This window comes from Candoia aspera, chromosome 1, assembly GCF_035149785.1.
Source record: "Candoia aspera isolate rCanAsp1 chromosome 1, rCanAsp1.hap2, whole genome shotgun sequence".
Classification (NCBI taxonomy): domain Eukaryota; kingdom Metazoa; phylum Chordata; class Lepidosauria; order Squamata; family Boidae; genus Candoia; species Candoia aspera.
Genome location: NC_086153.1, coordinates 57,876,004 through 57,898,588, shown reverse-complemented (window position 1 = coordinate 57,898,588; position 22,585 = coordinate 57,876,004). Strand labels below are relative to the sequence as shown.

Sequence of the window (22,585 nt, the reverse complement as noted above, 5' to 3'; positions counted from 1 at the left end):
GTGTTTCCAGTAGTTAATATTGGAGGTAAACAACAGCTTGGTCACACCTACTGCATTTGCTGCTGTTAACGAACACTTTTCAGAAGCAATTATTATAAAATGTGTTGCGACAGTCTAATTGGATTGTTGCTAGGCCATTTAATAGTAACCTAATTTGTGGTTTTCCAGGAAATGATGGAGCTGATTGACTAATAAAAAGTTGTATGAAGATACACTAACCATCTAGGAACAAGGATGAATTAAGGAGCACCCTTTTTGTTAAAGCACATGGAACTCCCTGATGCTGCATTTCTACTTAGTAAAAACATGTCATTGGTATTTATTTGGTTATATGCCAAATAGGTAATGCCACATACAGTATTACTTGTTGTAGATATCAGTGTGGACCAAATTAGAAAGTAGAGAGTTTGGGTATCATCTGCATATCATCTGATGTTGAACGTCTAGGTGACCTTTCAGTTATTTTCAAAATTAATTTTTGAAAATTAATCTAAACTTAACTACTCCTTTGATGGATGACTGAGCTATTTCAATTCAGTGTGTAGGTATGCAATCTAGGTTTTTCTGAGTGGCTTTGAACATAAAGATCCATTTGAATCATTTCAGAAAAAACTCTAGAAATATTTAAGGTGATAAAAGAATGCAAGACCTGTATACAGTGATGTGCAACTGTAAGTAAAGTAGCATCCACCAGTGATAGGATTCCTCCTTCCTTTTTCAACACCTCCAGAACAATTCTGAAGAACTGGGAGACTTACGAAGCAAGTGAGGAGAGCAAGAAGAAATTGCTTGCATAGTGTTGGATGTAGCCTTTTACTACTAATTAATAGATGAATCCAAATTAAACATAGCAATTCCTTTCAGATGGAATTTTATGCATAGCTAATAGCATTTAACTATTAACCAGCTAACTACTTAAAAAATTCAAATCATTAATGTTTCAGCCATTTTGGAAGCATCAGTATGGTTTAATTCATTTAATTAAATTAACAAGTTTACAGAAATAATAAAAAAACATAAGTTAATTTAAATATAAATAAGTTATCTTTTAAAACCAAGAATTTGATTCCCATTTCCCTTTTTTTTTTAACTAGGTGAAGAATTAGAGTATGAATTTGATTCCCATGGAACTGGCACCTGGCTTTGTAGGGTGAAGTATGTATGTATATCATGCAACAATTTTGTGTATATTTGTTGTTCATTCACTTGGACAGGCTGAAAAAGTTTCTATGTCCCTTATTCCTAGATGTGGATTGATAATTGAAATTGATTTTTGGCAGAGGGGGTTTGGTTGTTTTTTATTTTTTGTTTTTTGGGTGGTTTTGGTTGGTTGGTTGGGGTTTGTTTGTTTTTTGTCTATTTTTTGTTATCTTTTGTCTATTACACCCCATGCCACTGAGATTTTGACTAGTATAGCTAGAATGGAAAAATAATTTGAAATAAGCAAATGGTTTGCCTTTAAAATAACAGGAAAATACTTTGCTTAAGCCAATTTTAAAATGTTTGATTTAAGTAGCAGATCAGAGGAGTTGGCTGAAAAGTTCTGTACCCAATTCCAATTCAATTACTTTCTATTAAAGTAGAGAATATTTTAGCTACCCCGATAATTTATTCACAATAAATTGAAATTATTATCATGAATGCATCACAAATAAAATCCGTAACCTACCCTAGGGCATAGAATTATAATGCTAATAGCTAGCTATTTATTTAACAGAATATAAAATCCAAGTGTCTGCTATGTAAATCTGTATGTTTCTATGTATAAATAAATAAAAGGTTAAGCTTTATAGTCAGTAACGTTAAAATGATTTTTGAAGAACAGTTTTCAGATTTGTATATGGAGTTTCTGAGTATTGATTTTAGGCCATTGTTGATTTTGCTTTATACTCTCACCCATTAAACTGACAGGCTGCCTATAGATGATGCCTCAGGGAAACAGCTTATGGCAGAAGCTATTCATTCAGGGAAGAAAAAAGAAGCAATGATCCAGTGTGCATTGGAAGCCTGCAGGATATTGGATGCTAGGGGTGTGTTGCGACAAGAGGCAGGTAGGTTATGTGGCCAGATTTTTTTCTCAGCAGAAATCTTTAGGCAGCAGTCTTGTTATCAAGAACTTTTGTAAATTTATGCCTATCGTACTTGCAGTATGGCTAAGTGTAGTTACCATGGAGTCCTTGGTGCTCTCGGAGCTTGGTTGTTTGCTTGCAGATGTAACATCATCCATGGAAGTGTAGTTTACTGTTTAAAAAGGTTTCTCACCTCACCATTTGAAAAGGAGCTCTAAAGGCTTTGAACACGGGTTGAATGAAAAATAAGCCTTCTGTGTCAATAACTTCAGTTTAAATAGGGATGTTTTAATAAATGAAATAGGAAAAGAATTTTTGAATGAGCTCCTTTGTTACCTTCTCATATAATCACTACCATTTGCTGCACACTTCTGCCAGCAAAGGACAAGCTTCTTAAAGCTTTGTTTCTTCAGCCAGGTCCTGATAGGTGATTGCCTCTTGAGTGACTCATGAGGTATGAGGCCCATCATTGTCACGTTGCAGCAAAATTTGCTTGGGTTTGGTTCTGGACTCTCTTTAATCATTGTTTCAAAGTTTTGAGTGTTGTAGTGTGGCACTCTGACTTCATAGTGGTGTCAGGTTCAAGGAAAACTATGTGAATAACACCATTTGCATCCCCCCAAAACTGTAATAGTGGGTTTTCTTGCCAAAGCTTGGGGTTTGAATGTTCTTTCTGTAGAGTGAAGCTTTGTAATGATTTTCCATGTACTGATGCTTCATTATAGGTCATAATGACAGTATGTTTCATTGACTGTCCCAGTTCTATGAACAAATTCCTCACTTTTATTCTGCAGCCTGACAATTGCTGGCAAATTTCAGTTCTTGAGAACTCATCTTGCACACACCTTCTGATATTGAAGAATCTCAATAATGTGACCTGCATGTTCATGTGAAATGCCAAACTTGACAACAGTTTCTCTCTGAATGATCCATTAATTGTCCCTAATCAGTTCATCAACTTTTTTCATGTGAAAGTCATCATTTGCTATCACAGGTCATCACTTCATTTTTGATCACACAAGTGAGCTCTTCCCACTTCACTGTCTTTATGGGGTTTTTTGGCCAAGCATTGCACAGAACTCATATTAAGACAGTCATCACCATAAACAACCTGTGTTTGGTGGTGAGTTGGAGTGACTCAGAAATTCAGTTGCAGCATATTACTTAAAGCACACTGACAAGAACTGACTGCAAGCTTCCATTTCACAAACAATAGCAACACAGTCTTTTCTCACAGCAACTTTCTGTCCAGTGAAGTGATAGAACAGATGTCAAAAAATACATTAGAGCAGGGTTTCCCAAACTGAGGTGTACCTTCCTTGGGGAGGTGCAGACAGAGTTCAGGGGAAATGTGAAGAACCTTTTAGTGGTACATTGTCACAATAAATCCACCTTTCCCAAAGTTCCATTGTATTGTTTTCATTGTTCATTTGTGTTCATTTTGGTGTTTGGATATTTAGGGGAGGTGTGTACATTAAGATTACACTAAAGGGAGGTGTGATGACAAAAAGTTCAGGAACCACTGTGTTAGAGCTTCAAGCATATCAGCACTGCCATCCTTTGGCAACTTACAACATTAGAGGTATTCAACCCTCATAATGTATTGCTCATATTTATTTTCATCACAAATATGTCTGAATCTTACATGACATGCTCACTTTTTTAGAAAGGTATGAAATCATAGGATAATATGTATGGATTATTGGCCTCCAATTGCTCTATTTTGTTTCTGTTGTCACTATTTTTCTTAGTGTCCCGGAAAAGAAAAGCAAAGAATTGGGAAGAAGAAGACTTCTACGATAGTGATGACGACATATTCCTTGATCGGACAGGAGTTATTGAACAGAAACGACTCAACAGAATGAAGAAAGCTGGAAAGATAGATGAAAAGCCAGAAACGTATGATTCATTGGTAAGAGCAAATTATGCCAGTAATCCGTGCAGCTTTGTTGGCCTTGGTGTCAGAAAAAAAATGAACCCTGCAAGTGGGAATGGCAGCATCTTGCTTAGGATATACATATAGCTTAAAGTTTTGAAGGCACTATTCAATGCCAGGTCTCTTTTCTGTTTCATGTTATCTGCCAGTGACACATTCAGAAATGATAACTATAAGTCTCCTGTAAGCACTAGGTTCCATGTTTAGCATAGCATGAATAACAAGATAAATGATGAGCCATAGTATGAACAAAGAAGCTATAAGTTCCATTTAACTGGGCAGAAGAAAAGAAGTTTCACCTAATGTAGCCAAAACCCTAGGCATGAATAGTATTTGAACAAAATAATTTTATACTATCATATATTCAAAGTGTCTTAATTGTGTAACTTAAGACAATTTTATATTATATATCAAAATATTTTATTCAAATAACGTTCATACCTCAAAGTATTTATATATTTATTTATCGTATTTTTCCACTGCCCATCTCGAAAACTACTCTGGGCAGTAAGTATCTTAACATGCTACACGATCAAGACACCTAAAACAAAAACAATACTGTCATGAAAGTTGAGAGACGAAAACAGAATTACAAACTAATGAAACTACTAAAAAAAAAAATTGCCTTATTAAACTAAAATAAAAAAAAAATAGAAGTACAGATTTGCCTTATACTTCAGAGCAAACAACCTGCATCATTGTTGAATGAAAATCTTGTGCAAGCATCACAGATGCATATTTTCTGTCTTATTTTTCTGTATTTCTGTCTGTATGTATGTATTCTGTATGTATACTTACATACTGCTTATTTTAAATATCCCAAAATGATTTACAGTAACTATAAAAATGTACAGGAAAAGCAAAATAAAACAGGACAACAGAGTAAAAATGAATACAGTAAAAAGAAGAAATGTACGGGAGGAGAGGTTTAGCTCTGGGGAAGAACAACATAAAAATGAGTTTTGAAAAGAAAGCTAAAACACATCAGCACTGGGATCTGACCTACCTGGTTATCTATTTATAGGTTGCAAAACTACATGCAGCTGAGAGGGAGCTCTCTGAGATAGCAGAGAAGCTGAAATCTTCAAGGACAAGTAAGACTATATATTTTCCATTAAAATATACATGTCATTGTATATATGAGTGCAGGCTGTCTTATACAGATGCCTAAACAGTTAAAAAACCCAAATGCGTCTAGCCATGTGTGTCATGGAAAGTATTATTTCAGACTTCTTCAGTAGTGTATTTATGTACCATGCAAGGTCAGATTGTAGAATACAACTGGTTAACATAGGAACTTTGGAAGAATTTTTTATTGCCAACAACTTGCAGTAGTAGAAATGTATTTTCCTAAACTTAACTGACTCAGCAGCGACCAGAAAAAAAAGATCAGTGATTTCCTCATGTCATATTTTTTGGTCTTCAGGGCCTTCTTAAAGACTCACAAGGTGGAGGGAGATCTGTTCCATATGTCAAGTGTTGTGATAGAGAAGGCATACTTAGACCCATACATAGACCCATGCCCCTCCTGGCTGGTGAAAGCAGCATGGGAGGTGACATGTGGCTGGGTCCAGGCGATAGTAAACACATCCTTGAGAGATGTGTTTAAGGAAGCACTGGTGCGCTCCCTCCTCAAGAAACCATCACTGAACCCTACTATATTGAACAATTTTTACCCAGTCTCCCACCTCCTCTTTTTTGGGGAAGGTGGTTGAGAAAGTGGTGGCTTTGCAGCTCCAGAGGATTCTGGATGAAACAGATTATCTAGACCCCTTTCAGTCAGGTTTCAGGCCTGGTTATGGAACGGAAATGGCATTGGTCGCACTTATGGATGACCTCTGGCGGGAGCGAGATGGAGGCAGTGCATCCACCCTTGCTCTTCTTGACCTCTCAGCAGCTTTCGATACCATCAACCATGGTATCCTTCTGGATCGACTTAGGGAGTTGGGGGTGGGCGGCATGGTTCTGCGCTGGTTCACCTCCTTCCTCCAGGGTCAGTCCCAGTCGGTGTTGATAGGGAGCGAGAGATCCGGCCTGTGGCCCCTCCTTTGTGGAGTGCTGCAGGGTTTGGAGTGCCGCAGGGTTTGGTACTCTCTCCGCTCCTTTTTAACATCTACATGAAACCACTGGGTGAGATCATCCGTCTCCACGGGGTGAGGTATCATCAATATGCAGATGATACCCAATTATACATCTCCATCCTGGGTGAAGTAAGTGATGCTGTGGCCACACTTTCTGAGTACCTGGGGGCTGTGGGGGCCTGGATGGGGGACAACAGGTTGCAGCTGAACCCGGGGAAGACGGAGTGGCTGTGGATTAATGGCTCCTAGATTTCTGGGAAATTGTCATCTTTAGTTCTGGATGGGGTTGCACTGCCCCAGACAGACCCGGTGTGTAACTTGGGGGTCCTCCTGGACTCACGGCTCCTGCTCAAACAGCAGGTGGCAGCCGTGGCTAGGAAGGCCTTTGTGCAACTTCATGTTGTGCACCAGTTACGCCCCTTCCTGGAGCAAGAGGCCCTTCAAACGGTCACTCATGCCCTGGTTATCTCCCATAAAGACTACTGCAATGCGCTCTACCTTGAAGAGTATCCGGAAGTTACAGCTGGTGCAAAATGCAGCCACGCGGGCGATCTTGGGTTTCCCAAGATCAGCACATGTCACCCCTTTGCTCCGTGAGCTGCATTGGTTGCCAGTATGCTTCCGAGTCCAATTCAAGGTGTTGGTTATCACCTTTAAAGCCCTATATGGCATGGGTCCAGGTTACCTGAGGGACCGCCTCCTCCCCATCACATCAACGTGTCCCACTGGTCATGCAGAGAGGGCATGCTACAGACCCCGTCTGCAAGAGAATTCCATCTGGCCGGGTCCAGGAGGCGGGCCTTCTCTGCAATAGCCCCTACCCTTTGGAATATCCTTCCCCCGGAAGTGAGATTGGCTCCCTCCCTCCTGGACTTTAGGAAACAGCTAAAGACCTGGTTCTGTAATTATGCCTGGGGCGGGAGGGAGAGTAGCCATTCCTGGGGATGGTTAGTTTTTTTAGAAGGACCCTGCTCTGCCTGCAAATCATAAAGAACTTCCAGCCATCGAGGTTTTTATTATTTTTATTTTATTATATATTATAGTGTTTTACAGTTTTATATTTTTATTTATGTTTTATTGTAAACCACCCAGAGTCCCTTTTGGGAGATGGGCAGTGATAAATTTGATTAATAAATAAATAATAAATAAATACTTCCTAGGTCCAACAAGGTGGCATTGTTTAATTGATGGGACACTGAGCATGCCAGCTCTATCAGATCTTACAGGATAGGCAAGATAAGTGGAGATTGATTGTAGAGAGTAAGGAAGATGACCTTGACAAATATGCAGGAACCATTATCTAGGCAAAAGGGGCTGACACATTTTTTAAGTCCAGAACGAGATAGCATTTGGAAGTGGCTCAGGCTTCCTAATTGACTGAAGTATAAGGAGGAGGAGGAGGTGCAACACATAACTCACGGTGCCACATTTTGGGCTAGCGATCTTCAAAGGCAGCCCCAGAGTCAGTAGGTAACTATGGCATGAGTAACTATGAATAGGGCCCTCTGATTCAGAAGTGGTGCAGTTGTTGCACAAGGTGAATTTGTGTAAAGGCTCGTTTAGCCACAGCTGCCAACTATTTTTCAAGCAGGAGACAGAGTCTAGGAGGACTCACAAATTGCTCATTGGTTCCATCTGAGGTAGTGTAACCCCATCCAGAACTAATGATGAAATATTTCCATAGTTGGATAGCCTCCAAATCCACAGCCATTCACTCTTAACTAGGGTTGAGCTGAAGGCTATTTGTTCCCATCCAGACTCCCACAGCCTCCAAACACTGAGACAGAGTCTTAACCTGTTGCTGTATATTAAGCATGGCAAGCCTTTGCACATTGGTTACAGTTGAATGTTTGAAATAATCCTATTTCCACATGAGAATTGCATTCCCTGAATCAGGGCAAACATTCACTTATTTTCTAAGAAGAAGGTTCTTTTACTGGTATGAGAATTCTTGGATTTTTATAATACTTTTTAAAAATTTAAGCAGGATAGTATATGGAAGACCAATACAGTTATTCAGTCGACATTATTGCCATTAGTAATGTTATTTGCTTTTATTTATAGCTATATATTCATATTTTTTAGGTTACAGATTCAAATTTTACTTTAAGAGGCATTTAAAAATACATATTAGAAGTAGGAATACATTTCTTTTGAAAGAAGATGCAATCCTATGACAGTGAGATGAAGAGATCCATTCTCGGGAATCAGCCTGTTAAATGTGACTGCATTATTTCAGTTTTTGTGTGATGCTGCCTGGATTAAAATGGAGTTGCATCATTTTAGCTTGTTTTGTGAACGAGGCCATCGCATTAAACCTTAAGGTGCTATATTCGCTATTATGTGAATGCAGCACTTAATTTTGTTAACACAAATTTAAGGTTTAACATGTTGTGAGACTAAAAAAGGCATAAGCATTTTGTTTTTACATAGGACAGGTTGATTTTAGAAATCCCTTTGTTTAAAAAAATCAGTAATTTGGTTAAATAACTCAATATCTCTTTAATCTTTAAGTGGGAAGGAGAAGGGAGAATATTGCCACAAAGAACTGGTATAAGAATAATTGGATAGAAAAATACATGGAAATAGTGTAGACATTGACATTTTTGCAGATATTCCCAGTATTATTTATTTATTTCCAAATAATATATTTTATCATTTATTTCATATATATGTTTTTTTAATGTATAATTTCCTATAGTACAGTCCCATTCAGCAGCTCAGGATTCACTGGATGAATTCATGACAGAAATCAAATCAGGCTGTGCCATAGACAGCGTGGCACGTAAAAAACTTCATTTGAGGACCTTTGAACTGAGGAAGGAACAGCAGCGATTGAAAGGATTAATTAAAATTGTTACCCCTGCATCCATGCCAGAGCTGAAGTCCCAGTGAGTCTGATTACAGAGCACTAATCATTTTGTCTTTTCCTATTATTTTAAATATGTGATTTATTTTAGCCACTAAATGCACTTGTAATGGAGTACACGTAACATTTGTACTGAAAAAAAAACCCCTCTGGCTTCAATTTTACATAAATTATAGTTTGCATTAATTGTGGGTGGTGTGTGGTACCATTGTAATGTTTAATAAACCTTGGGCAATGGCAGGGGCACCGAAGTTCATCCTTGGGAGAAGAAATGCACTATTGTGTGAACTGGGCTTGATCGGCTGCATTGGGTTCCCATCAAGGCTATAAAATCTGTATTGAAGCCTGTCCAATTAGCATTACATAGGGCTCTGTATGTAGGTTACCCATATGAGTAGACTTGGCCCTTCAAAGTCTGATGGTAATTTTTTTGGATATGCTTCATTTTGTTTTATTTTTTATTCATTTTCTATAGACTTCAGAATCAAGACCTGGAATCTCAGAAGAAGCCAAAAAAGCTAACTTTACCCCTATTTGGTGCCATGAAAGGGGGAAGCAAATTCAGACTAAAAACGGGGACTGTAGGGGTAAGTAAGAAGAAGAAAAAGCTGTGGGTTTTAATCTTGCACTGTAGAACTTCTTCAAGCACACAATACTGTGACACTATTGGGAAAAGCTGCTGGAGTTTCAGAGGTTGCATATCTCATGTTTATTATAGGAACTGTGTATTTTCTGAAAGAAATTTTAAGCCATTAACTTCTTACTCCTAGAAATGTGTATAAGGCCAGCTTATGATGCACCTTTTCCAATTTTCCTCTCTCAATGTCAGTTGAAAAACAACCTTCACTGTAATTTCTGTTTACTATACAGAAGTTGCCTGTGAAACGTCCAGATATACCGGTAAACTTACTAAAGATGAAAGATGAGGAGCCAGAAGAAGAAGAAGAGGAGGAGGAGGAAGAAGAAGAGGAAGAAGAGGAGGAAGAAGATGTGAACAGCAGTGTAAATCAAAGCTCACAGAATACAAAGATGGAAACTGCAACTGAAGAAATGGTTAAACAAGGGACTCTCCTTTTGGATTCTTATTCACTCGGAAACCAAAGCATGGAATTCATTAATGATGGTTAATTATACTGTTTTTTAATTTTCGTTCAACTTCCACACATTTCAATTAGTTTGAACCTAAAGAAATAAGAGAGGGGATATGGAGATTTAGTCATTTTTGCTAGCAATTATGTCTACTTTTTGTTTCCTTAATACAATACATTTTCAGTTTAATGGCTCAATAGGGTAGAAATGGTGTCCATTAAAGCTGAATATCCCTTAAATAGCAGAAATTTGGGGGGCAGGGTTGAACCTCAAAACACATGCAGTCCATCTGCTTCCCACCTCTGTGGTAGCAATCGGAGGTATAAAGACAAAAGTTGGTGGTGCACGTTGCACAGGTGGCACCACTGAAACCATTGGGGAGAGAGACCACATTGCTGAGTGATGGCAGCCACTGAGTGCCTGGTCCCAGTGGGGGGAGAGGGGTGCATCTCACTGGGCTGCCATCTTCCAGTTGTATTAGCTAACATTCCAATTCTCCAAGCCTTTTTTCAGCAAAGTCCATTCCTTGAAATTCAGAGGGTCCTTGGCTCCATCAGATCTAAAGGCTGGTAGGGTATGAGATAGGTTAGGCTGAGATAGAGTGACTGGCTCAGAATCCTTATTGAGCTTTGTGACTGAGTGGGACTCCCTGGATCAAGTGCAGCACCTTGACCTCCACAGTACAGTGGTTATGTGAAACATGCACAACTCATATTTCCCAGAATATTTTTTAATTTTAAACTTTATATTCCTCATCATCAACCCAATGTGGTTACAGAATGGCAAGGTTATAAAGTTAATACAATAGCACTACCTAATACTGGTACATGGGAAGAAGCTTAAAACGAAATCAACTGATAGTAAAAACAAAACTATATCTGTAATACTTTAAGAAATAATGAAAATGCCTGTGAAAATAAAATAACGTATCACCAAGAAGAATGCAACGCTGACACTAGGCAAGCTTCCTGTGGGAGGACAGTTGAAAAGAAGCTATCCTTTCTCTTGAGGCTGATTAATGATTAATTTTCTCATACAGAACCAAGAGCAATGCCTTCTCTGATTAATGCCCAGGCAGGTTGGTATAAGAAGACATCTGTAGCTATTTGAGGCCACACGCTCTTTGGAGCTTGAAAGGAAAGAACTAATACCTTGAATTGGTCTCAGTCGCAAGGTATCTCTTTCAGAACTAGTCCGGCTCTGCCCAGACATTCTCGGTGTCTACATGTCTTGAGAAATGCATCAGGCTGTTTTGTACACTTTATTTAGCGGCATCCAGGGAGGGGGGATCAGAAGAGGCAACATGGTGGTCACAGCATCACAATCAAAACACACAGTATATGTATTGCACATACATAGAGTGTTGAAATAAGCACAAAAGGGCCTGGTTTTCTGTCATGATACCACAACTGCCATCTTGTCCGGGTTTTTTTTCCCCCATCACCAACCCCTGTGTCACTGCTTTATTATTTTGCAAGAAAAAGAACAGGAATCATTAGAGAATTAAAAAGAAAACAACAAACCCAAATATCATATTTGGAGGAAAACCAAGTAATAGGTAACAAAACTCATTTAGTTTCCACTTTAATTTTGTACAAACTGTGGTAGTGATTCTATTTTTTAATTAAGGTGAATCCTTTATAATAATAATTCCTAGATATGCCAATCCACCTAGACTAATATAAAGTCCAGTACCATCATGAAACTGTTTCTGTGATTATCAGTGTTAATTAACAGTGGTTTTCAAAATGAATTTCTGAACTTGCCACTACATAAAATATATCAAATATATTTCACTTAAACTTTATTGAGTTATATATCTATTTCATTTCCTTAAAAAATTCAAGTAGATTAATTATATGATTGATTTTTATATTAAGACCTTGAATATTCTTAATTTTCCTAATACTTGCTAATGCAATAATACGATTTAACAAAAGAAGTCAGCATTCATCCTTATTTGACACCCCCCATTTTTAAAAAAGCTTTCATAATTTTCCTCTTTTTATCTTTATACAACCTGGCTTTATTTTCACATTTTAAGGCTCCCTATTTTTATTGATCTGGGGCTCACTGAAAAGCTCTTATCTCTTGTTTTATTTTGCAATATCATTGCTGTGTATAGTGGAAAAGCTGCTTTAATTAGATAAAACTATTTTTAAGGAATGAAAAAAGTTAGCATTGTAATTTGTTTAGAAGTTACTATGCCTAATTAGCTAAATTTCTGGGATTTTATTTTTATAGGACTTAAGTCTCAGTCTGAGTCTTCAAGCAAGGATACAAGCACATCAGAGCATAATTCCCCAGCAAATGAACTGCAGATAAAACGAGAAGGTAGGCAGTTTATGCAGCTCTTTGTTTCTGAACAAGCTATGGATTGTGAACACTAGGACAAAATGATAATTTCACGGATATTGAAACCAATTGTATTTCACAACTGGTGAGAAAAAGAATTGATTGTTAAGAAGATCGCTATTTTCTTCTAGTTAAAAATGAAAAGTATTTTAAACAGTATTTTGCATTCAATGACTGCAAAATTTAGAATGAAAATGAAGGAGCTAGCTTCCAGTCACTGGGCCTGGGCTGAACTTTCAGCAAGGTGCCTCTCCAGATCTCTGGTGCATATCAATCTTAGCCACTGAAAATTACTTCTCAAGTTATCTTAGGGGCAGTGTCAGAAAATTTTAGGAGCCTCAAACTAGCCATGCCGAGCCTTGACCCTTTATGCCTTCACGCTGGAGATCCAGAGAGGTGTTGGACTTTCATTCAGTGCTCTGCTCAGCTCCATAAATCACCTGTAAAAGCATTAATTTAGAAACTCAAGCCTTTTCAGAAGAATGAAGGGGAAAAACTCAGTGGTAAATGCTGCTTTAGTATTGGACTACTTCCAGTAGGCAGTGGCATACAAATATGGGTGAAGAAATATTTTACCTTTTAAAAAAAAGTTTATTAGTGAAACCTAATGGAAGAATAATATATCAGTGATGTTGTTGTTTATTCGTTTAGTCGCTTCCGACTCTTCGTGACTTCATGGACCAGCCCACGCCAGAGCTTCCTGTCGGTCGTCAACACTCCCAGCTCCGTCAGGGACGATTCCGTCACCTCTAGAATATCATCCATCCACCTTGCCCTTGGTCGGCCCCTCTTCCTTTTGCCTTCCACTCTCCCTAGCATCAGCATCTTCTCCAGGGTGTCCTGTCTTCTCATTATGTGGCCAAAGTATTTCAGTTTGGCCTTTAATATCATTCCCTCAAGTGAGCAGTCTGGCTTTATTTCCTGGAGGATGGACTGGTTTGATCTTCTTGCAGTCCAAGGCACTCTCAGAATTTTCCTCCAACACCACAGTTCAAAAGCATCTATCTTCCTTCGCTCAGCCTTCCTTATGGTCCAGCTCTCGCAGCCATATGTTACTACGGGGAACACCATTGCTTTAACTATGCGGACCTTTGTTGTCAGTGTGATGTCTCTGCTCTTAACTATTTTATCGAGATTTGTCATTGCTCTTCTTCCAAGGATTAAGCGTCTTCTGATTTCCTGACTGCAGTCAGCATCTGCAGTAATCTTCGCACCTAGAAATACAAAGTCTTTCACTGCTTCTACATTTTCTCCCTCTATTTGCCAGTTATCGATCAAGCTGGTTGCCATAATCTTGGTTTTTTTGAGGTTTAGCTGCAAACCAGCTTTTGCACTTTCTTCTTTCACCTTCATCATAAGGCTCCTCAGTTCCTCTTCGCTTTCAGCCATCAAAGTGGTATCATCTGCATATCTGAGATTGTTAATGTTTCTTCCAGAGATTTTAACTCCAGCCTTGGATTCCTCAAGGCCAGCTTGTCGCATGATGTGTTCTGCGTACAAGTTGAATAGGTAGGGTGAGAGGATACAGCCCTGCCGTACTCCTTTCCCAATCTTAAACCAGTCTGTTGTTCCGTGGTCTGTTCTTACTGTTGCTACTTGGTCGTTATACAGATTCTTCAGGAGGCATACAAGATGACTTGGTATCCCCATACCACTAAGAACTTGCCACAATTTGTTATGGTCCACACAGTCAAAGGCTTTAGAATAGTCAATAAAACAGAAATAGATGTTTTTCTGAAACTCCCTGGCTTTTTCCATTATCCAGCGGATATTGGCAATTTGGTCTCTAGTTCCTCTGCCTTTTCTAAACCCAGCTTGTACATCTGGCAATTCTCGCTCCATGAACTGCTGAAGTCTACCTTGCAGGATCTTGAGCATTACCTTACTGGCATGTGAAATGAGTGCCACTGTTCGATAGTTTGAACATTCTTTAGTGTTTCCCTTTTTTGGTATGGGGATATAAGTTGATTTTTTCCAGTCTGATGGCCATTCTTGTGTTTTCCAAATTTGCTGGCATATAGCATGCATTACCTTGACAGCATCATCTTGCAAGATTTTGAACAGTTCAGCTGGGATGCCGTCGTCTCCTGTTGCCTTGTTATTAGCAATGCTTCTTAAGGCCCATTCAACCTCACTCTTCAGGATGTCTGGCTCTAGCTCACTGACCACACCGTCAAAGCTATCCCCGATATTGTTATCCTTCCTATACAGGTCTTCCGTATATTCTTGCCACCTCTTCTTGATCTCTTCTTCTTCTGTTAGGTCCTTGCCATCTTTGTTTTTGATCATAACCATTTTTGCCTGGAATTTACCTCCGATGTTTCTAATTTTCTGGAAGAGGTCTCTTGTCCTTCCTATTCTATTGTCTTCTTCCACTTCCGCGCATTGCTTGTTTAAAAATAATTCCTTATCTCTTCTGGCTAACCTCTGGAATTTTGCATTTAATTGGGCATATCTCCCCCTATCACTGTTGCCTTTTGCTTTCCTTCTTTCTTGGGCTACTTCTAGTGTCTCAGCAGACAGCCATTTTGCCTTCTTGGTTTTCTCTTTCTTTGGGATGTATTTTGTTGCCGCCTCCTGAACAATGCTGCCAACTTCTGTCCAGAGTTCTTCCGGGACCCTATCTACTAAGTCCAGTCCCTTAAATCTATTCTTCACCTCCACTGCATATTCCTGAGGAATATTCGTGAGTTCATATCTAGCTGATCTGTGGGTCTTCCCTAATCTCTTTAGTCTGATCCTAAATTGTGCAAGAAGAAGTTCATGGTCTGAACTACAGTCAGCTCCAGGCCTAGTTTTTACCGACTGTACAGATGTCCGCCACCTTTGGCTGCAAAGGATGTAATCAATCTGATTTCGGTGTTGTCCATCTGGTGAAGTCCATGTGTAAAGCCGTCTCTTAGGTTGTTGGAAGAGAGTGTTTGTTATGCAGAGTGAATTGTCTTGGCAAAATTCTATCAGCCTATGTCCTGCTTCGTTTTGTTCTCCCAGGCCATACTTACCTGTAATTCGAGGTGTCATTTGACTGCCCACCTTAGCATTCCAGTCTCCTGTGATGAAAATAACATCTCTTTTAGGCGTGTTGTCCAGTAGGTGCTGCAGATCCTCATAGAACTGCTCTACTTCAGCTTCTTCAGCATTTGTGGTTGGGGCGTATATTTGGATCACTGTGATGTTAGATGGCTTGCCCTGAATTCGAATTGAAATCATTCTGTCGTTTTTGGGGTTGTATCCAAGCACTGCTTTAGCCACTTTACTATTAATTATGAAGGCTACTCCATTTCTTCTGTGGTCCTCTTGTCCACAGTAGTAGATCTGGTGGTCATTTGATGTGAAGTGGCCCATTCCAGTCCATTTCAGTTCACTGACGCCCAGAATGTCTATCTTGAATCTTGACATCTCACCAATAACTACATCCAATTTGCCCTGGCTCATAGATCTTACATTCCAGGTTCCAATGGTGTGTTGATCCTTAGAACATCGGATTCGCCGTTCACCACCAGCACCGTCGGCCGCTAACCGTCCTTTCGGCTTTGAGCTAGCTGCGTCATCACGACTGGGGCTAGTTGAGCTCATCCTCTGTTCCTCCCCAGTAGCATTTTGACCATCTTCCGACCTGGGGGTCTCATCTTCCGATGGTATACCGACATATCTCTGGTTGTACTGATCCATTTAGTTTTCACGGCAAGAATACTGGGGTGGGTTGCCATTACCTTCCCCAGGGATCGCATTTAGTCTGACCTCTCTGTCATGACCTTCCCGTCTTGGGTGGCCCTTCACGGTTTAGCTCATGGCATCATTGAGGTGCTCAAGCTCCAGCACCACGACAAGGTAACGATCCTTTGCGGAGATATCAGTGATAGTACAGTTTAAAAACTACATGTATAACAGTGGTTGAAATAAAATAAGCTTAAGGAGGAAGAAACTAAGGAAAAATATACCTCAGGTAAAATATTAGAAATGTCAATTATATTTCACCTGCAATATATTCCAAAGGCAGTATAGCAGTCCAACTGTTACTCACATTTCTGGGATATCACCACTCTTTGTTTTGACAGATGAGACAAAGTGTTTTATTTTAAGGACTCCCTGCTCTTTGTTCTCAGAGAAAGGATTTATTTACCTTGAAGATAACCAAAGAATTAAGAGCTGGTATTATAAACTTCATTTTTCCAACTATTTATTTTACTAGCATCTAGGAGGCCTGCAGAAAAGCCCAAGAATCAGAAAGGTAGTAGTAAACATAAGGTGAGTTGGAAGAATGAAACTTGTTTGTTTGTTTGTTTGTTTCATAGATTTATGTAGCCGCCCATCTCAGATAAATGATTCTGGGCAGCTTACAGCATTAAAATAATAAAAACATTTAAAAATATAAAATGCATAAGCAGTTGAGAATCATAAACAACAGCAGCAATCAGCATAACCAGGAGGCTACCAGCACCTTGACTTGCACCTGGAAGCACACCAGTAGCCAGTGCAACTCACGGAGCAATAGTGTCACATGTGCCAAAAAATAGACACCTCTAACAGCCCATGCCACCGCATTCTACACCAGCTGCAACTTCCAAATGCTTTTCAGGTGGAGCCCCACGTAGCGCACATTGCAGTAGTCCAGTCTAGAGGTCACTAGGGCATGAGTGACCATGAGCAGGGCTTCTCAATCCAAGGACAGGCACAACTGGTGCAAAGGCCCTCATAGCCACAGCTGCCACCTGTTCCTCGATCAGGATCCGTGACTCCCACATTGCACACCAGTTCTGTGTGAGGCAGTGCAGCCCCATCCAGGTAATGATAATGATTGCACTTAATGATAACAAACTCTTAATATTTTATCCATGTTGAGGTGGGATGCTCCCTTATGAATTAAAAAGGGACTTTCTTGATACTGGCATTTGAGGACAATTGTCTCTTTGTCTCAGCCTGATCTTGTAGTGTACTGCTCTTGGAGGGACAACCTTTATGCTCATCAAAAGGAGATACTAGTTGATATTTTGAGAACAGTAGCATTGCTCACAAAAATTTACAATAGTTTATATCAAAGGATTACAACCAAATTCTCATGAGTACTCATGACACAAATACTTGGTTTCCATTGAACTGGCAATGATTAAAATATGTCACGTAATCAGCCTTGATGGTGCAGTAGAGCTAATGATAGAGGAATTACATGCAGCTGTTTGACCATCTGCTGTCAATCTTGCTTTGCAAAACTGCAGTAATGCTTAACTGCATTATGTTCTCCAGTACTGCACAAGCCAGGGGATACTGCATCTTCCTTTTCTCTTACACAAAACAAAAACAGCAGACTGTTCTGTAGCATAGCACCTGATATAACAATGTGGTTTAAATTTATTTTTGTCTGTCCTCAAATTATCTCATTTAAAATGTCTGAGAGAATTTTTGTATTCTTTTCTTTATGTGAGTCTTCCAGTAGAAACAATTATTTAAACAATTGTTTGCATTTTCCTCAATTTATGCCCAGCTAAAAAACTATGTGTTTTTTAGTTACCAACCATATTTTTTTAATTTGGTACAAAAATCTCCCTCATATATAAGCAAGCCTCAGAGTATAGTCTGGCAAAACAGTACTTTGCCCACAAATCATAAATGGAAATGAATTCTAGACATAAAAAGACTGGCCAAATACATGGATTTGATACTCCAGTTTACGTTTTTGCCTTGGGCTCTCATTCTGTAGGTGAGTGTTTCTCAACCTCAGCAATTTTAAGATATGTGGACTTCAGAGATGGCTTGGGAATTCTGGGAGTTGAAGTCCACACATCTTAAACCTGCTGAGGTTGAGAAACACTGCTCTAGATCGCAGAGAATATACAACCTGTGGTCCATCTATTATTGCCCACCCCACAGGTTACATTGCCTGACAGCAACATGCCACATGCCACTACCTCTGTCTTGTTTTGTTAACTGCCACAGCATTCAAGACTTGAGTATGTCTCTATATACAGGAGAGAATGGTTTGAGATGGTTTTGTTTTTAGGTCACACTACTTTATTTTAAATCTTGGAATCAATTGATTTGTGAAGGGATGGGGATCATTATAAGTTGGTGTGTTAACCTGTAACAAGAATTTAAATTAGGCAGAAGTAATAATTATAGTAGCAAAATTTAACATTCAACAAATTTATTCCATTGATTTGTTTAATGAGCACTAAGTTTAAACTTTGCCTCTCACTCATTTTTAAGATATTTTTATGTGATTCTGCCCTCTTTTGATCCCTGGTGTGCCATTCAAGGGCTGGCATGCCCACAGTGCAATTAAAGTTGCACACTCTGGCATATGTTTACAAAAACAATTACTTTCTGTCCTACAGATTCAACATTCAGTATCCTCAAAATATCCAGAAGATGACCCAGATTACTGTGTATGGGTGCCACCTGAAGGTAAAGGGGGAATCAGAGTAATTTGTGGAACCTGGGTTGCTGAGAAAATGTAGTTTTATATATGAACAAAGAAAACTTAGAGACAGGTGCTTAAAACTGTTCTAGTCAAACCTTAGGCGCAAAGCCAGCTGGTTGACTTTGGGCCAGTCACTCTCAGCCCTAGGAAGAAGGCAATGGCAAACCACTTCCAAAATCTTGCCAAGAAAACTGCAGGCACTTGTCCAGGCAGTCACCTGTAGCAAGTCTGACTTGAAGGCAGAAAACACACAAAAAAACCCCTAACCAATTTGAAGTACAGAGTAAACAAGATATAATCAGGATGGTGCTTTTTTTTATGCTAACAGTTTCCTATTCACTCTTGAAAATGGGGTTATGTAAATGCTAAACATTCTGACTAATAATTATGTTAGCTTAAGTTCATGTGTCATCTTTATTAGAAATCAAGTATAAAGAAGATTGGTGTTCCATCTCTGAATATAATAGGCAGAAGTGGATTTTGGTAGCGAGTCAAAGCTGCTTCTGTTTGTGCAAAGCCTGGCTCTGCTTTTGCAGGAATGGAAGTTGTTCAGATCCTAGAGCAGTGTTTCCCAAACGTTTTCCTTCATTACCCAAAAGCGCTTATCAGAAAGTCCTTTTCACCCAATATAGGTAAAACACTATAGTCAATTTAATGGGTTCGTGTGTTGTTACCCAAAGAAAAACCACTTTTACCCAATTTTGGGTAATTTATCCAGGTTTGGGAAGCACTGTCCTAGAGCATCTTCGATTATAGTATTATGATCTCCTTCTGGCCCTAGCTGTGTTGAAAACTAGAGTAGAAATAATGGCAGCAGCTTTGCCTATCTTTGTAGCAGGTGAAATAGTCTTTTACTGGGTACCATCTAAAACATCTGAGTAATGTTTTTGTTTTTTAATAATAAAATCACGTACTGTTGTAAGAAGCGTACATACATACATTTCCTCGCTCCATTTCTCAAATGCCAAATAGCCTGCAAATTCAATATACACCTTTTGTATTTCCAACCTATCAATTTCTATTCAATCAATTTTCTGATATATTTAGAACATTTTTATCCTACTCATTAAACAAAAGTCCCCTGGATTAAAAGCTAAAACCATAAAGTATAAAAATAAAATATTGAACAAATTAAAAACAGCAACGAAATAAAACCATTGAAAGAAACAACAGTAATGCAAATTATTTTTAAAAGCACTTCAGCAAAAAAAACCTCTCAGATTTTAAAATAAGCGTTCTGTTTTCCTTTCTCTGTATTGAGCAGGTCAAAGTGGTGATGGCAGAACCCATCTGAATGCTAAATATGGCTACTAAATGACTTCGAAAAGTAAAAAAGTATGGCACAGCGACTGATAACTGGTTCAAGATGTCCTTGAAATGACAAGCAACAGACTTTTGTTCATTTTTTCTTAAACTCTGTTTAATGATTCCTGATCCTTACTTATGGATAGTTTTTTCCCCCTAGAAGTGAATTTGTGTCTACTGTGCATTATAATGTATACTGTATAGTGGTGATAGCTAAGAATTTACAGGTAATATAGGTATAGCAATGTTTGTTTTATAAAAAAAATTAAAAATGCTAGTTTTTATTTCTTTACAATTATTTCTGGATGTAAAAGGAGTAAACAAATAAACATTTAGTTTTAGACTTCTATTCAGCAATATGTGTGCTAAGAGCTACTTCAAATATTGTGACACTTGGGTGGATTACCAAAGTGTTTTCAGTTTGTGCATAGACATACAGTATATATTTCCACAAAATACAATTTCCAATGGCCACCTCCAGGTGGAGCTGCTCAAACCCAGGCTAATTTTTATCCTCCCTTTCATGTTGCAGTCTTTTCTTTCAAGGTTCTTCTTTTGTTCTTTTTCTTTTTTCCGTCTACAAGAAGGTGAAATGCTAACACGTTCCTATCTTGGTCAGTTGTAGATTGGTATCAATGTGGGTGGAAAAATGCATTAATCTTTAGCAGTTCCTGAAAGAATGTTAAATATCTAACGCTGTGTAGCTGGGAGAGTCAAAGCTATGGTATGGAACTATTCCTGATTCAGTCCTTAGTGTATTTGAAATTTCTTGGGTTAGAGGAAGAGCATGGATTCTTCCCAGAAGGCAATTATCCTTGGTCTACAGCTGATTTTACTTCATAATTTCTGCTAAATAGTGATAATAAATCTGACAGTCCACTTAGGTTGCATTATTATCCCTAGCAAAGAAATATTGTGGCTAGTGGCAGTCCGATGCATGGGGAGCTCTGCCCATTTCCCCACCAAAGTTAAGCTGGGGGTGTAGGGAGCATCCTGGGGAAAATTAAGAAGGCAGCAACTTCACAAGTGTCCCTTCAGCTGAAAGCAAAATAAAAGTTTGCTTTCTACTAAATGAGAGTTTTAAGACTGGCTTTGCCCAATATTGCAGCAGTTTGAGAATAACTAAGCCTCATAAAAGATGGCATTTATGAGTGCTCCTGAAATTTCAAATGTTCAAAATGGTTAGTGAACCCTGGTTTATCATATAATTCACCCTATTTTAGAGATAAGTTACCATCTTCAGCAACAGCTTCTCATTCTTTTAATTCATCTACTCTGTGTTCAGTAATTTGAGCAAAGATTCCAGAACAGAATTAGTACATTATACAATTACACCCTTTTAGCCACTGCTATAATTTAAAATTCTGTTCCAGCAACTAATCCATTTCTGCCAGGAGCCTGTGACACTACTTGGGAGTCTTCATTGAACTTTGCTCTCAAAGTTGGTAGAAAAAAAATAGATTTTTCACTATTAGGCATACCATGCCCAGGCTGCAAACTATGGAAGACAATAGATGGCAGCAGAATGACCCAGGGATACAGAAGTCCCTCTGCTGCCGTCTAGTGGTCACCCAGATGTTTACAACCTAGGCACAGTATGCCAAAGATACTGTTCCAGTGGTCCAACAGGAAATCCATTTTTTTTAACTGAGTAAGCACTCTTCAGTATTTGCTCACCCCACTCACCCACTCACACCTGGTTTTTTCTCATGCCAGAAGACACAAAAAGATCTAAATTGTTAAGGGACCTGCCTGCACATTGGTAGCAGCTGTGAAGGTATTCTAGATAGTTCAGTGTGCTGTTCTTGTTTATTTTATATTGCAGAAAGTTCTTGTCTTATTTTATCCTTTAGTCTTGTGTGACATAAGCTTCCCTTCCAGGCCACAACTGTGGCCAGACCCTCTATGTGACCATAAGAGTTAAATGAAAAGAAGAAACTCCTGATTGCTTGTAGCTTAGCTCTGCACAATTTTACTCGGCAGCTTCATACATCAAGATGGAAATGCAAGCCAGCTGGAGTCCTGCAGTAAATAATGAGGCAGGAAAAACATGGTACAGCACAGTAACTGAAAGTTAAGGTAGTAATAAGGCCAGGCCTGAGATTAATCCAGACAGCAATTCCACTGGATCAAAGCATACCCAATCATCCACTCCAGATTCTACTTGAGAAAACATTTCTAAATAATCCAGGAAGATGAAAAATGATAAATTGGGATGGGTTCTTGTTTAAATTATTAAAGAGGCAATTGCTGTGGGAAAGGAGATGCTGTTAGTCGCAAGATTTGGGACTTAAAAAACGGGAAAATCTGAGCAAGTGTCTTAAGATGGCCAGAGTGGATTGGCAGTCAAGCCAAATTGTCTATTTAGAAGTGCTTTAAGTTCCTAATGTGAGTGGTAAATAATTACTAATGTTCAGACATGGTAATGCTCTGCTGTAAAATAAAAGGCTGGTCTGCTTTTAA

At 38.9% G+C, this 22,585-nt stretch overlaps 1 protein-coding gene across 3 annotated transcripts in view; it reads left to right on the top strand.

The window, feature by feature from the left end:
• SLC4A1AP (solute carrier family 4 member 1 adaptor protein) overlaps positions 1-22,585 on the top strand; it is a 27,444-nt gene extending 4,859 nt beyond the window's left edge. Inside the window, exons 4-14 of one of the 3 annotated variants that reach the window (XM_063304713.1) lie at positions 1,095-1,155; positions 1,912-2,051; positions 3,821-3,981; positions 5,030-5,099; positions 8,788-8,977; positions 9,431-9,542; positions 9,826-10,021; positions 12,292-12,378; positions 16,592-16,647; positions 18,732-18,801; positions 20,082-22,585. In XM_063304713.1, coding sequence (XP_063160783.1) covers positions 1,095-1,155; positions 1,912-2,051; positions 3,821-3,981; positions 5,030-5,099; positions 8,788-8,977; positions 9,431-9,542; positions 9,826-10,021; positions 12,292-12,378; positions 16,592-16,647; positions 18,732-18,801; positions 20,082-20,131 — 1,193 coding nt within the window. In that variant the 3' untranslated portion in view covers positions 20,132-22,585. Of the gene's footprint in view, positions 1-1,094; positions 1,156-1,911; positions 2,052-3,820; positions 3,982-5,029; positions 5,100-8,787; positions 8,978-9,430; positions 9,543-9,825; positions 10,079-12,288; positions 12,379-16,591; positions 16,648-18,731; positions 18,802-20,081 lie in introns of all 3 variants that reach the window. The other 2 variants (XM_063304706.1, XM_063304697.1) reach the window with 2 other exon arrangements.